General features: G+C 38.4%; 2 protein-coding genes across 2 annotated transcripts; both read right to left on the bottom strand.

Moving 5' to 3' along the window:
• Positions 1–2,252: 2,252 nt before the first annotated feature.
• LOC125086309 (olfactory receptor 6K2-like) lies at positions 2,253–3,224 on the bottom strand. Its single transcript, XM_047705538.1, has one exon. The coding sequence runs from the start codon at positions 3,216–3,218 to the stop codon at positions 2,253–2,255; it is 966 nt and encodes a 321-aa protein (XP_047561494.1). The 5' UTR covers positions 3,219–3,224.
• Positions 3,225–12,835: 9,611 nt separating this feature from the next.
• Positions 12,836–13,807, bottom strand: LOC125086166 (olfactory receptor 6K3-like). Its single transcript, XM_047705343.1, has one exon. It carries the CDS (start codon positions 13,781–13,783, stop codon positions 12,836–12,838), a length of 948 nt encoding a protein of 315 aa, XP_047561299.1. The 5' UTR covers positions 13,784–13,807.
• Positions 13,808–14,010: the final 203 nt, after the last annotated feature.

Below are 14,010 nucleotides of genomic sequence, written 5' to 3'. Positions count from 1 at the left end.
AATATAAAAATGTTATTTTATTACAAGAAGCAAAATTATGATTAATAAATGCAGCAAAGTTGTTGATAAAATACATCTAAAATTAAGAAGAATGAGTTAGGTGCTCCTGTGCTCACCAAGTCAGAGGCCACACATTTCCTTAATCCTATGCATCTACTAAGGGCATAGTAAGAAAGTCATGTATGGATGTCAATACACCACGAACTTTCTTTTCTGTTTCCATTGCTTTTGTTTTTCTTCAGCTTGGAATTGTTTTTGCTCAACACACACACACATTATCTAGTAAAATTCCATTCACAGAGTAGGGTGAGTTTAATCATAGGTTTTTAAGCAAAGTAACAAAGTGATCAGATCTAAGTTTTAAGAAATAATTCAGCCTCAGTTGGGAAAACGCTTGAAGGTGGAAATGTATGTATGTAAGAGAGATAGTTTTAGCTATATGAAGTTCTAGGGACACTGATAATTTCTAGGAAAGGATTATGTAATACAGAAAGTGGAGAGAAGAGATAAGAAAAGTATGAGCCCTTTCCCCTTCTGGAGGTTCATGCATATCAATTCTCTAACGATATTACCCTTGGGGAAAGTACAGTTAAAATAACTAGTCAGTCAATCAGTGAAGTAATTCCGTTCCTCATTTCTCTGGAAGAACATGAGACATTGCCGCACTACTCAAACCCAGGAACACTACTGGTCTCCCTTTTCCTCTCTTCCCTCATTTTCCCTTATTTTCTTCTACCAAGTATATGCTGAATACTTTCTTTGTTAGGACATCTCCACCCACAACCTATGGGTTTTCTCTCATTTACCTTCCCTTCTCTATCTAAGATTTTTATTAGATCATATTAGCTTCTTCTTATCAGCCTTTCCCCCTTACTCCTGCCTTTCCATCTGGTATCATAAGATTTAGGAGTGAGGATGAGGGCATGGCTGTGGCACAGTCATGGGAAAATGAGGCTGACAATCACAGGACTTGTGTGGGTGGGCTAGGGAGGAGGGAAAATCTCCTAGCATTTACATTGTAGTAAATGTAAATTTACCCTTTATCACATCTTAATTGGGGTGTGAGCCCTGGAGAAAATCACCCTTTATGAAGCACATATAAGACGACTCAACAAGAGAAAGAGCCCTCAGGCAAAATAGGACAAGGAGAGTCCAGCATTTTCAAAGCCAAGGGAAAAGGGAAGAGTCATTCAGTACTGTTGGATGCTGGCTGGAACGTTCAGAACGCAGCATGGCTGTGCTGGTTTACTCATTCAGTGGGGATTTATTGATGTTGTCACTTAATTCACAATATCTTTAATTGCATTGAACACAAAGTTTAAGTTTTTCAACTCATTATGAAAAAAAAAAAAGCACTGATTCATTGATGGTTATATTGCTTTATTTTTTTTAAGACCAAGTTTTAAATTTTGTTTTTTGGTTTATAGTATTATTCAGTGATCTTCTTGACCTAAGATTCTTTGCCATAGTCTTTAACTACCTCACAATTGCAGCCAATGGCCTTGTCAGGCTTCCTCCCCTGTCAGTATTACAGAGGACTACCCATGGTCCTAGCTTCTTATGGTCACCAGTCATAATGAAGTTGATTGACTCTTGAGCAAAACGGCCTCCACTCACTTCACACATTATAGTTGTGATGGCCTTGGCTCATTTCTGATCCAGACATGGGACTCATGTTGTACAGTACTGCTAAGGTGCGAATGGAACAGGTGAGCCGTAGGAGAACCTGCTGAAACATGTCTATACAGATATTCGTCAATAATAAATACTGGGTGTTATTCACAACCGATAAGTTATTGAACACTACCTCTGAAACTAAGTATGTACTATATGCCGGCTAATTGAATTTAAATTAAAAAAACAGTGAATACTTAATTTAAGAATTAGGGTTATTTTTCAACTATATCCATTAGTGGTACCACAGAGGGAACTTTGTTTGTGAAGATGAGTTTTCAATTACCATATCTGATAAACATTTTGACTATGTTAAAATTAAATATTGACCCAGATCATTTCCATAATATGAATTTATCTTGATTGAATTGAGTGGCAGGAAGCTGATTTAACAAAGCAGATCCAACCATATGCAGGTTGGATAAAGAGTGAAAGAAACTATTACATTTAGTTTTTAGTGAATTTTGTTCTTGGTGACCTCTGGAAGACTAGTTTCAGTAAAAGCTGGTGGGAAAAGATCACAGAGAGCTGCGAATGAGAAGTCACCAACAACTATGTAGACTTCCAATAATTAGATCTTACTTGAGGTCCTTGGTCTTATGAAAAAAGATTTTAGCTTGACCCCAGTGTTTTTTTATTGCTTCCTTTATTTCTTTATTCCTCAGACTATAGATTATGGGGTTAAAGAAGGGGGACAAAACTGCAAAGGCCAGAGCAATGACTGTATCCCAGAATAAGGAGTAGGTGGCAGAGAAGCGTAGGTACATGAGGGCCACACTGCCAAAGAAGAGCAGAAAGACAGTGAGGTGGGAAACACACGTGGAAAATGCCTTGCGTTGGCCATCAGCTGACCGAATGCGTAGAATTACAGTCACAATACCAACATAGGACAGGAAAATGAGCATCACGGCTATAATAATCTCCACTGCATGGACAATATCCACTACCTGAATCATGACGATGGCTTGTGGGTCTGTGCAAGCCAAGCGCAGCACAGGGAGGAAGTCACAGAAGATATGCTCAAGGTGATTAGAGCCACAAAACGGCAGTGTGGAGATCCAGGCAATCTCAGGGAGAGGTGTGATAAAGCCACAAACACAGCAACTCAAAGTCAGTTGGACACACACCCTGGGGGTCATGATAGTGGGATAATGAAGAGGGCTACAGATGGCCAAGTAGCGGTCAAAAGCCATAGCTGTCAAGAGACAAACCTCACTGATGCCAGTGGAGTGGAAGAAATACATCTGCAGGAGACAGCCATTCAAGGAAATGCTCTTCTTCTCACTCAGCAGGCTGGTGAGCATCTTTGGTATGGTCAATGTGGTGTACCAGATCTCCAGGAAAGAAAGGGTGCTGATGAAGAAGTACATGGGGGTGTGGAGGTGAGCGTTCAGCTGGACCACTGTGATGATGACCAGGTTTCCAAAGACAATAAAAGTGTAAATGAAGAGCAGTGGAACGAAACAGATGACAGAACCTTCCCAGGAATAAGGGAAGGCAGAGAAGATGAATTCCTGATTGGTGCTTTGGTTGGGGCTCTCCATTTTTCTAGTTGAAAACAAGGACTTCCCACTCCCGGTGCACTCAACCTTGTAGGAGATGTCTACTGTTGGTCAGAGAGTAAATATGCTTACCAAATGCCAGCTCTGTGTAGATCCCTGTACTGGGGATGTGGAGGAAGACAAAGGAAGAAGGAAATAGTCCATACCCCATAGATGTTCACAACTAAAGTTATAGTATGCGACAATCTCCAGTCACAAAGCACAGTCAATATTTTAAACCAATGATTCCCTAATTTTCACATCTTCAGAACCATATGGAGGCATTGTTAAAACTCAAATTGCTGGTCCCTATCCTGAGAGTTTCTAATTCAGTAGATCTGGGGTAAGGCCAAACAATTTGCATGCCTAACACATTTCTAGACGATTCTAATCCTACTGGTTAAGGGAACCCCATTTTAAAACCATGTGTTTAGACAAAGAAAGAACTGGACAAGGCAGTGAAGGAAGAGTAGGTGAGTTTTTCCCCCTCATTCAGGTCTTACTGATTCCCTAACGATCTCTCCACAATGATTTCAGAATTCTTTCCTCAGGCTTCCAGTTCCTCATCTGATTCTTGGCATGTGATTTAATTGAATATTTTAATGGCAAAAACAAACCATCACTGGCGAATTTCACCCTCTTCCTTCCCTGTCTCTGACATATCCTCTATCTCCATACATACATATAATATACATAATGTGTATAAGCAATAATTATTCAGAGAATGTTCAGAGGAGACCAATGATAGCAATGTTTATGTGTTATTTTTCTTAAAAAAAAAAAAAAAAAAAGATGGGCCATTCTAACTTCTCCAGTTCCTTCTCTCCTCCCTCTTCTAGGAAAATGGATCTCAAATATGTTTTGTGCCAAAAGGCTTTGGTCAAATGCCATAATTAATAGGAAGTTATTATGTGGAGCCATAAATGCAGAGCTGCTCTAGTGGGAGCTGGGGTGGAGAGAGAGGCTATAGGCTCCATGGAATGCAGTGGAAACATCACATTGCAGGATATGGTCCTATTAATTTATTTCCTTTTCAGAATCATTTATTTGATTCTTTCTTTTCTGTTATCAAATGTGCACAAATCTTATCTTAAGAGAGAAGTACTGTCTCTAAACAGATGATTTCTCTCCTCTGTACCAACTTCATTTTTCCCTAATGTGTGAATATGTACTTATTGTCTTCATTCCCTCCTGAATCCCTTTGAATCAATGATCTGCTCTCAATGCTCCATATGACTTTTCTTTATATCAGTGGCTTTCTGTTACAATTTCAATGGCCTCCCTCTGTCCTCATTGCCGCTAACCTCCAAAGCTCAATCACCTGATCCTTGAAAGTCCTTCCCTTTCTGCCTTTTGACACCACAGTACCCTGGTTCCCCTCATTGGCTATTCTGTATTCCACCTCCCAAATTTCTTTCTTTGTTCTTTGTTTCTAACTCCATATTTTTTTTTTACGAAAAGATCTTATTTATTCAAGACTGTTTATCAGCTTCTATAGGACTCCTACTCTCATTAACTAATGTGACTCCAGAATTCTTATTTTGCATCTCTTTCTTGAGCCCCACATTTTCTTCAGAACCCTCCCACTTAGAGGTCCCACCTTCACCCAAACGTGCTGTCTCCACCTGTTACAAGCTGAATTCTGTCCTCCCAAAGTTCACATGTTGAAGTTCTAACCCCTGGAACCTCAGAATGTGACTCTGCTTGGAGAGAGGGTCCTTAAGGAGATAATGAAATCAAAATGAGGATACTACCCTGGGGATAAAAATATATTATATGTTTATAAAAAATAAAATTAATTTAAAAAATGAGGACACTAGGGTAGTCCTTAATTAGATATGACCAGTGGACGTCTAAGGAGAGGAAATGTGGACACAGCTTCAGAGGGAGGACCTTAGGAAGACTCAGGGAGAAGGCAGTCACATATAAACCATGGAGAAAGGCCTCAGAAGAAAGCAATTCTGTCCAAATGTGGATCGCAGACACATAGCTCCTAGAATCAAAAGAAAATAAATTCCTGTCATTGAAGCTGAAGACTCAGGCAGTGATACTTTTTTATTGTGCCCCCATCCTCATCCACAGCATGCCACCAGAGCCCCTTAGTGAATTTCTTACTTTTGTTCATCTAGACACCAGCATTAGTCATTTTATATCCATCGTGGCCTCACTTCTCAAACCCAATTGACCATCCGGTTATGCTTAACTTACCTTTTTTCTTGCTCTGTCATCAGTATCTTTTATCCTCATTGCCTTCACCGAATTTGATGCCTACTCATAAGCCTTACACCACTGTAAAAGTTTCCAGAGGTCTTACTTTTTGATACAAGCTTCCATTCCCTCAAAGTCTGTCTTGCTAGATCATCAGTTTACACATGTGACCTCCTTCCATCCTCTACGTGAGTTTCACATTCTCTCCATTCTCTTCTTCTGAGGTGTCTCTGCTTTAAAAAGGGAACATCTCAAGTCCTCTAGGATGACACTCTCTTAATCACTGGAACAGGAAATCGTAAACCCCTTTTGTTGTCTGTCATTCATTAGGTTCTAGCCTTGTGTATGAATTAGAAAAGGGCATTTTATTACAGTTTCTTACTTATACTAGCTACAGATGGGTTTGTCCACTGATTATGTAATTAAGACCCATCAAATTCCTACACCATCTACTACATCATCTTCCTTTAATGTACAGAATTTTTTTGTTATTTATACAAAAAAAACCCTTATCTCCTGTTGTTATGGCAAATTATTAATCACCAATCCCCAGTTCAGTAAGCCTGGAATTATTCCAAACACGTCAGTTTCATTTTCTGGTCTCTGAACATTACCTTAAAGTAAGTCTCTCCTACGTGAAATACCCTCATCTTCCTTCAAACCTCTAACTTTTTTTTAAACCTCACTAATTCCTACGTGTGTCTTTTCTAGTTTCAACAAGTTAATCCCACATGTCTTGAATCACTCTCTTCCTATTCCCTGTGAGCTAGATCTACCTATCATCTACCATCTATCTATCCATTTATTATCTATAACTATGTCTAACTATCTACCTAGTATCTATTTATTTCTCTCTATTCATGACTACTGATCATCTATTGATCATCTATATCTACCATATATATGCCTATTCCTTTTAAAACATTTTTTTTAGGTTCTCTTGATTTTTCATATACATATCTGATCTTTCCCATAAGTCTTGATCTCCCCAGTGATAGTCACCACATCTCCTAACTACGGCTCTCAGGGAAGGGTTTTACAAATTGAACCAAGCTACTAGTTGAAGAAGGTGCCTCCCAGCAGACCCAGACCTGATTCCCTAAACTCCTGAAGAGATTCAGTCAGGTCAAAAAAGGGATAAGGAAGATCTGAACCTGAAAGAAGAACCATTAGACTTTTCCCACTGAACTCTCCTCTTTCTACACTTAGTAATTGTGAATCTAGTGCAAACATTAGTGATGTTTATGTCAAACAGCTAACTGGAAATCTCACTTGATTCCTGAAACACTGATTCCTAAAACATTTCAGAAATCACTTACAAGGCTCATTTGTGGCTTTAAAGCAATCATTTGAGCCCTGGCCCCATTTCCTGGAAAACTGTAATATTTAAAACATTTATGCTTTGTACTAACTTGTCCTACAGTATTATTTTTCCTAACTCCTCTTTGTTCAGAATCTTATCAACAGTTATTCATGGTATCTGCATGAACACTGGGCTATCTACTCTTATGCAGGTGGATCGTTCTTCCTTCAGATATCTCCAGTTCCCCAAAATTAGTTAATTCACTGACCTTGCTGCTGTTGGCTTCCAAAGTTGGACAAATCTAGATGAACACTCTAACTTTCCCTACCCTGATGTGGCTAACCATCAGCTTCCTTCGCTCTTGTGCTATGTCCCTACCCTGAGTCCTCCATCTAAACTTTATCTCCTTCATCAGGCAATGAAATATGGATCTGACGCTCCCTGTAGAGCTCTCTCCCTCCCTCTTATATGTGTGTATCTTTTTCTGAGCATAACTTGAATAGGAAGATAGACTGTCTTGGGAATTTTACATAAACTAATTAAGACAAGAAAACAGTCATTCCCGTAATGGCTCTAATTAGGAAAAACAGTTCAGCCTGGCAATTAGGAGAACTCCAGTTCTGGGGAACTTGAATCCAGGACCAATGAGACAGTCTGGGAGCCTGAGGCATTAGAATAAATTATTTTTATAAACTTCCTTTTTCTGTGGTACTTCTGGTGAGATTGGCTTTTAATAGAATCAAAATGCTGAAAATCTAAGACTCAGATTTGAAGGAAGCTGACACAACAAAGGGGAAGAGATTGGTGGAAAACAAAAAGTCAGATCTGAACTTACATCCTGATCACTTATTTCCAGGACAGTAAGCCAAATTTAGGAAAACGCAACCTTGCTTTTAGGCCTTAAGATATTGCATTCTCTCTTTGAATTTCTCCTTCTCTGTTTTATGGAATAAGCAGCTCTTCTTTAAAAAGTTCTAGTTTTGGGGCACCTGGGTGGCTCCATGGATTAAAGACTCTGTCTTTGGCTCGGGTCATGATCCCAGGGTCCTGGGATCGAGCCCCACATCAGCCTCTCTGCTCAGCAGGGAGCCTGCTTCCCTTCCTCCCTCTCTGCCTGCTTCTCTGCCTACTTGTGATCTCTGTCTGTCAAACAAATAAATAAAATCTTTAAAAAAATAAAAAGTTCTAGTTTTGTTATTGTAAATAGCTATTAGAAACCCAAATCAGAATTTTTAGGAAATTACATTTTTTTGTTTTAGTATATTTTACATGGGAATTGTTATTTTCCTAAAAATTGCATGGTCACATTGACAAGTTCAACTTGATGCTAACATTGTACTTCAAAAGATGACTGCTCATTGAGTCTTATTTCATAATTAACTAATAACTTATATTTGTTATCAGTTAGGAATGTTCCTTTCTTATTTGATCCCAAATTGACAAGTCATTCTCTTGGACTTTTCCTTATGGTTGCAAGTAGATCTCTAAGTACCAGGCATCCTTTGTCCTGCATCAGGGCAGAAAATTGTGGCCTGAGAGCCCATCAGCAAAAGCTATCCCAGAAATCTTAGCAAACTGTTGCCAATATCTCTATGGTGAGACCCCCCTTATCAGAGGTGGGCGAAGAATAATAGGTTTCGCACAATTGACCCAACAGTATTTCTTCTGACTTCAAAATATTACTCTGAAAATTAATTTGGAATTTAAAATCCTATGTGATTTTAAGCATTGCATTTATTTTATGAGACTCCATGAAAGACATTGACTATTACATAGAAACACATTTACTTAGAAACCCACAATGACTTTTAATTCTGTACCATCATTCTAAATTCAGATAATGGTTGCCTTCAGATAGTATATGAAACCATATCTAAAAAACTTATATAGTTCCAGCCATCTTAGATTTACTGAAAAAAAAACCCACTGTTTTCATAAATTATTTGAAATTGTAATATGAAAGTTTTTTAAATTTTCTAAAACAAAAGTCTCAATAGAAAAATGTCAACACATAGTAAATATGAATTAAGGAGGCAACAGAAAAGAGCTGCTCTGCTTATTAAATATTAATAAATTATTATAATTTATAATTTATATTTATATATTTATAATTATAAATAATATATAAATTATTCTGGTGACTTTCAAATAAATGTATGTCTTCATTTATTTTGTTTTGTTTTGTCTCTTTACGTTGGCAAAGAATATAACAAATAATATACATTGCATGGGGTAATGTGTTGAAATATAAGCCCTCAGTGTTGCAGGTTATATAGATTTTTACAGTATTTAGGATGGTGATTTGGCATTTTCTATTTCATTTTTAAATCCTGAATACTATTGAATATTACAGTTATATTTCCAGAATTAATCTTACAACAATATTGCAATGTGCAAACTTATATGTGGTTTCATACTATGGCCTTGTTTATGATTAAAAGTGATTAAAATAAACTAAAATTTACAGCAATAGGGATTAAATGAGTAACAGAAGGGACAATCATGATACAAATTATTATGTTGTAGTTATTTTATGTGGAAATCATAGATCTCTGTGCTGTGACTTGGAGAGACATAAACAAATGTATTGTTAACTCAGAAAACTTAACTCAGAAAATGTAACACTAATGGATGTGATCCATTTTGTTAAAAAAAAGGATTACATCTAAATGTATATTGAAATTTATTTTATTTGTTTTCCTTTATTTTCATTCTTCTTCTTATTTTCCTCCCTATACAGCTATTTTTATTTATTTTAACTTTAATTTTAAGATGTCTTCTGTATGTATGTTTTCTTACAAAAGACGCATTTGTGTTTTACCTACATGTACTTTCCGTTTACATCAATTGTATTCAATTGATTTCATTGCATTTTTTTTTTCAGTCAGCATTATTTTTCAGTTATCTATGTTTCTTTGTGTTCATTAAGTTTATGGTATCTAACACCTCTATGACCCTCTGAAGTATTCATTCATCATATTTTAGGTATCCATTTTAGCCATAATAGATCACAGATTGCTTCCAACTTTCCAATACCCAAACAACATCTTCACACGTGTGGGTTTATTAACAAGTGTGGAATGTCTTTGGGACATGTTCCTAGGAGGAGGATTACTAAGACAGGATACACTTCAGTGTAACTTAAGTTCTACCAGATTTTTCTGCAGAATGTCTACACCGGTTTATATTCGCAGCCGAGTGTGTGTGTTTCTTTGTGTCCACACCCCCTCCCACCCAGAGACTTAATAAAGAGCTCAAGCATCTCTTTATGTAATTATGAGCCTTACAATATGAGCCCTATCTTCTCTTAAATTACTGACCTAGATCAGTTGTTGCTGTTTTCTTTTTTCTTTTTTTTTTTAAAGAGGTCTTTTCCCTTAAGTATAATGATTTTCTCGCCCAAAATAAGCAACAAGGAATGGTATTATGGCTTCAGACGAAGACACACTGATTTACTTACACAGCAGTTTCTAGCTAGAGACTATCACAGAGAATTCGTATGAATTTTATGCTATGTTTGGACTAACACAGAGCATTGTGCTTCTGTGCACCCAGCAAGCAATAAGAATAAAGAAGGAGAATGTCTACAATGTTTCACTATGTTGCACATTTCTTATTTTCACATAAGATTTTGTACTGAACTTTTATTCTACCTTAAAAGATTTTTAACGCTATGACTTTAATTTCTTTTCATTTGCTGTTCAAGTGCAGGATGACTATAAGCCACAAAAATGATGAAGACAATGGTATAGGAAAGATGATGTAACTTCCAAAGAGCGACTCTCCTAAATCTCTTTACCCCACCCCCTGCCTTCACAGGTTCAGGTCTGTTTCTAAGTGATCAAAAATCCTTTTAATGTGTAAAATTTCTTTCAAACACACACACACGCACACACACAACCAGGCACCATGGTTAAGTAACTACACATTTGATGCAAGTAATCGTTCTGAAAATAATAGAATCATTTTTTTAAATTAGCAATACAATTCTAAAATACTTATGACCTAAAAGAACATCTTAAGATTCGATAATAAGCACTAGTTATTAAATTTCTGCCATCCCAGGCTGGTGCTATGTCAGACAAAGCCCATGCATAGCAGATAGTAAAATAATAATCATTTAGCCTCACACTTGTCTGTTCATCAGCTCCAACAAGGGGAGTTAGGCTGGACTCCTGACTCTGGGCTTAGGTTCTGGGCTCCAGACACCAGGCTTGGGCAGGTTGGGTTCAGGTCAGCTCCATATATCTCAGCTGGACTCCTGGCTCTGGGCTCTGGTTCTGGGCTCCAGACGCCAGGCTTGGGCAGGTTGGGTTCAGGTCAGCTCCACGTGTCTCACATTCTCTGAACCAGGGATTCTCAGGCACATGGACTCATGGGTCCAACGCTGCAAGGGAAACAGCTGCTGGGAGCAAATCTAACTGCAAGGGCACAGATATGATCTCAGGAATGCCCACGGACATCCCAGTCATCAAATAATTAAAAAGGCTTATCCAAAGTTGAGGGGCAGGGAAGTATAGACCACCCACCATGAATCCACTCATTGCAAATTTGTGGAGTTATTCTTCTGTTTCAGGGATGTGAAGAACCAGGACTAACAATTCAATTTACCACTGAAATCTATCACTCTATTATAGTCCTCCTGCAATTTCAACTTGTCAGTGATAGAAAGGACAGCTCCACAGAATAACCAGACTTCTTCTTTAATCATATCAGTTGTATTAAAGTTATACTAGAAGTATCACATTCATGCATTACTAATGCAACCTTTGCAAGAACAGTACCTTTACCCACAGCTATAAACATATCTGCACATTTTACTTTAATAGGTCAGTTTCTTAAAATCCATCTTGAAACAGAAGTTTTTTTTTAAATGGAGAGAATTTTATGCAAAAAAGTGATATTTGCCACATTTATAAGAATGGTGATAGTGAGGAAACAATATAGAGGTTCAAAATAGAGAAATAATTTTTATACCCAATCCATGAAATATTTTGCCATATTGAAACTGAATTGGTATAAGTACTTTGTGGAAACATCAGTAGATTTTAGCATATAATTTTGAGTTCTAAAATATTTGTTACCAAGTCACATAGTATCATATTAATACTGCTACACGTGTTATATGTCTTAGCACTGATATGGTAGGGAAATATGGTAGGGAAAATAGACAATTTCTTAGAGAGGTTAATTAAATCATCAATAAATGTCATTGGCTATAAATGTAAATGTAGGCATTTATTATGTCTTAACATTCTCACAGTGATCCTACATAAGGTGGTAAGTTCTCCTGGGCAGGCGTCTGATTTACTCAACTTCTCTCTATAGTAGTTAACATAATACCAAATACAGTCTGTGATGCCTGGGTTCATGACATCATCACATGCTGAGAACGCCAGCACATAGATCTCAACATACTAGCAAGACTGACTTGAGAGGAAAAAAGATAGGGGATAGGTCTATGCTCTGGATACCAGGAACTCTTGCTTCTTCTTAATGTCCAGTGACTTCTTGAAAGAAGTAGGACTAATCACCTTAGCGTCTTGCAGAGTGAGCCACATGGGTTCCGTCAGGTCACTGGGAGCTTGGTAAAGAGATAGTATCGTAAAAGTCAAGATCTGTATTATCAATATTTATATAATCAATCATTTTAAAGTAAAAGAGTAAATTAAAATCAAACAAACATGGGGTGCCCCAAGCGGTTCAGTCAGTTAAGTGTCTGACTCTTGGTTTCAGATGGGGCCATGATCTTGGGGTGGTGGGATCGAGCCCAGCATGGGGCTCCGCACTCCTCAGGGAGTCTGCTCCTCTCCCTCTCTGCCCCCTCTGTTCTTCCTCCTGTGCTCTCTTTTTCTCTTAAAAAAAAAAAAAAATTAAATCAAACAAAATGGGAGATACAGGAAAGAAAACAGTCTGCTGATCCTAAAAAACAAGGAGTGGAATTGGTATGTTGACCTTCTCTGTAAGGCCTCGGAGAACATCATTAGTCTACTCATCGGCACGTGGAGAGGAAATTGGGACGAACTGCATAATTATTTTAAGTTTTAGCGTTTGTGGGGCTCTATATCTTGTGAGGAAGCTCCATGTATACAGGGCACTCCTGCCTAAATCACCGACCAAGGAAATTAAACATCTTGTGAGGGCAGAGGAGTTTCTTAATAGCATCATTCATATCCTTATTCCTCAGGCTGTATATTATGGGATTGAAAAAGGGAGCAAGGACAGAGAAGGTCAGAGCGATGGCAGCATCCCAGAATGGCGTATACACAGCAGAGAATCTAAGATACATGAGGCCCACACTGCCAAAAACCAGCAGGAAGACAGCAATATGGGCAGCACAGGTGGAGAAGGCCTTTTTATGGCCCTCCCCTGAAGGGATCCCCAGGATCACAACCACAATTCTGATGTAAGAAAGAGAAATAATCAGGCCTGTTATCAGAATGGCCAGAGCATGAATCACATCTTGCACTGAGATCACCGAGGCATCCGTACAGGCTAAATGTAATAATGGTGTGAAATCACAGAAGATCTGGTGGATTTGGTTGGGGCCACAGAAAGGCAGGGTAGAAATCCACACAATCTCAGGCAGAAGGATGAGGAAGCCAAAGACACAGGAGCCCGCAGAGAGCTGTGCGCACAGTCGGGGGGTCATGATGGTCCGGTAGTGCAGGGGGCTGCAGATGGCGATGTACCTGTCAGTGGCCATAACAGTCAGCAAGCCTCCCTCAGTGTTTCCCAGTGAGTGGAAGAAATACATCTGCAAGAGGCAACCGATAAAAGAGATGGTCTTCTGATGGCTGACCAGGTTGGACAGCATCTTAGGGATGGTGGCTGTGGTGTACCAGATCTCTAGAAACGAGAAGATGCTGATGAAACTATACATGGGATTGTGCAGACGGGTGTCCAGCCTCACAGCAAAGATGATCAATAGGTTCCCAGTGACAATAAAGGTGTAGATGAAAAGTAGAGGAAAAAAGTACAGAAGGCCACCATCTTGGAGCTGGGAGAACCCAGTGAAGATAAATTCGGTCACTGTGGATAGATTTGCACTCTCCATATGCCCAGAAGAGCTACCTGTGAATGAGGGAGAGGTTATACCCAACCAACGGAGAAGGAAATCAAGGCAGTATGAACATAAATATTATTTTGTTCCTTGGTATTTTGTGTATTGACATTTCCCAGGTTCAAAATAACAAGTGACTTGCCTGTATCTGTAATCTTTTTATTTGGGAGACAGTATAGCATTAATATTAATAGCATGGGTTCCGATCAAACATACTGAAC

This window comes from Lutra lutra, chromosome 15, assembly GCF_902655055.1.
Source record: "Lutra lutra chromosome 15, mLutLut1.2, whole genome shotgun sequence".
NCBI lineage: Eukaryota > Metazoa > Chordata > Mammalia > Carnivora > Mustelidae > Lutra > Lutra lutra.
This window is presented reverse-complemented; position numbering and strand designations above follow the sequence as displayed.

Bases quoted from the DNA above. Each gene is read 5' to 3' on its own strand.
- LOC125086166 (XM_047705343.1), bottom strand. From the start codon at position 13,783: ATGGAGAGTGCAAATCTATCCACAGTGACCGAATTTATCTTCACTGGG.
- LOC125086309 (XM_047705538.1), bottom strand. From the start codon at position 3,218: ATGGAGAGCCCCAACCAAAGCACCAATCAGGAATTCATCTTCTCTGCC.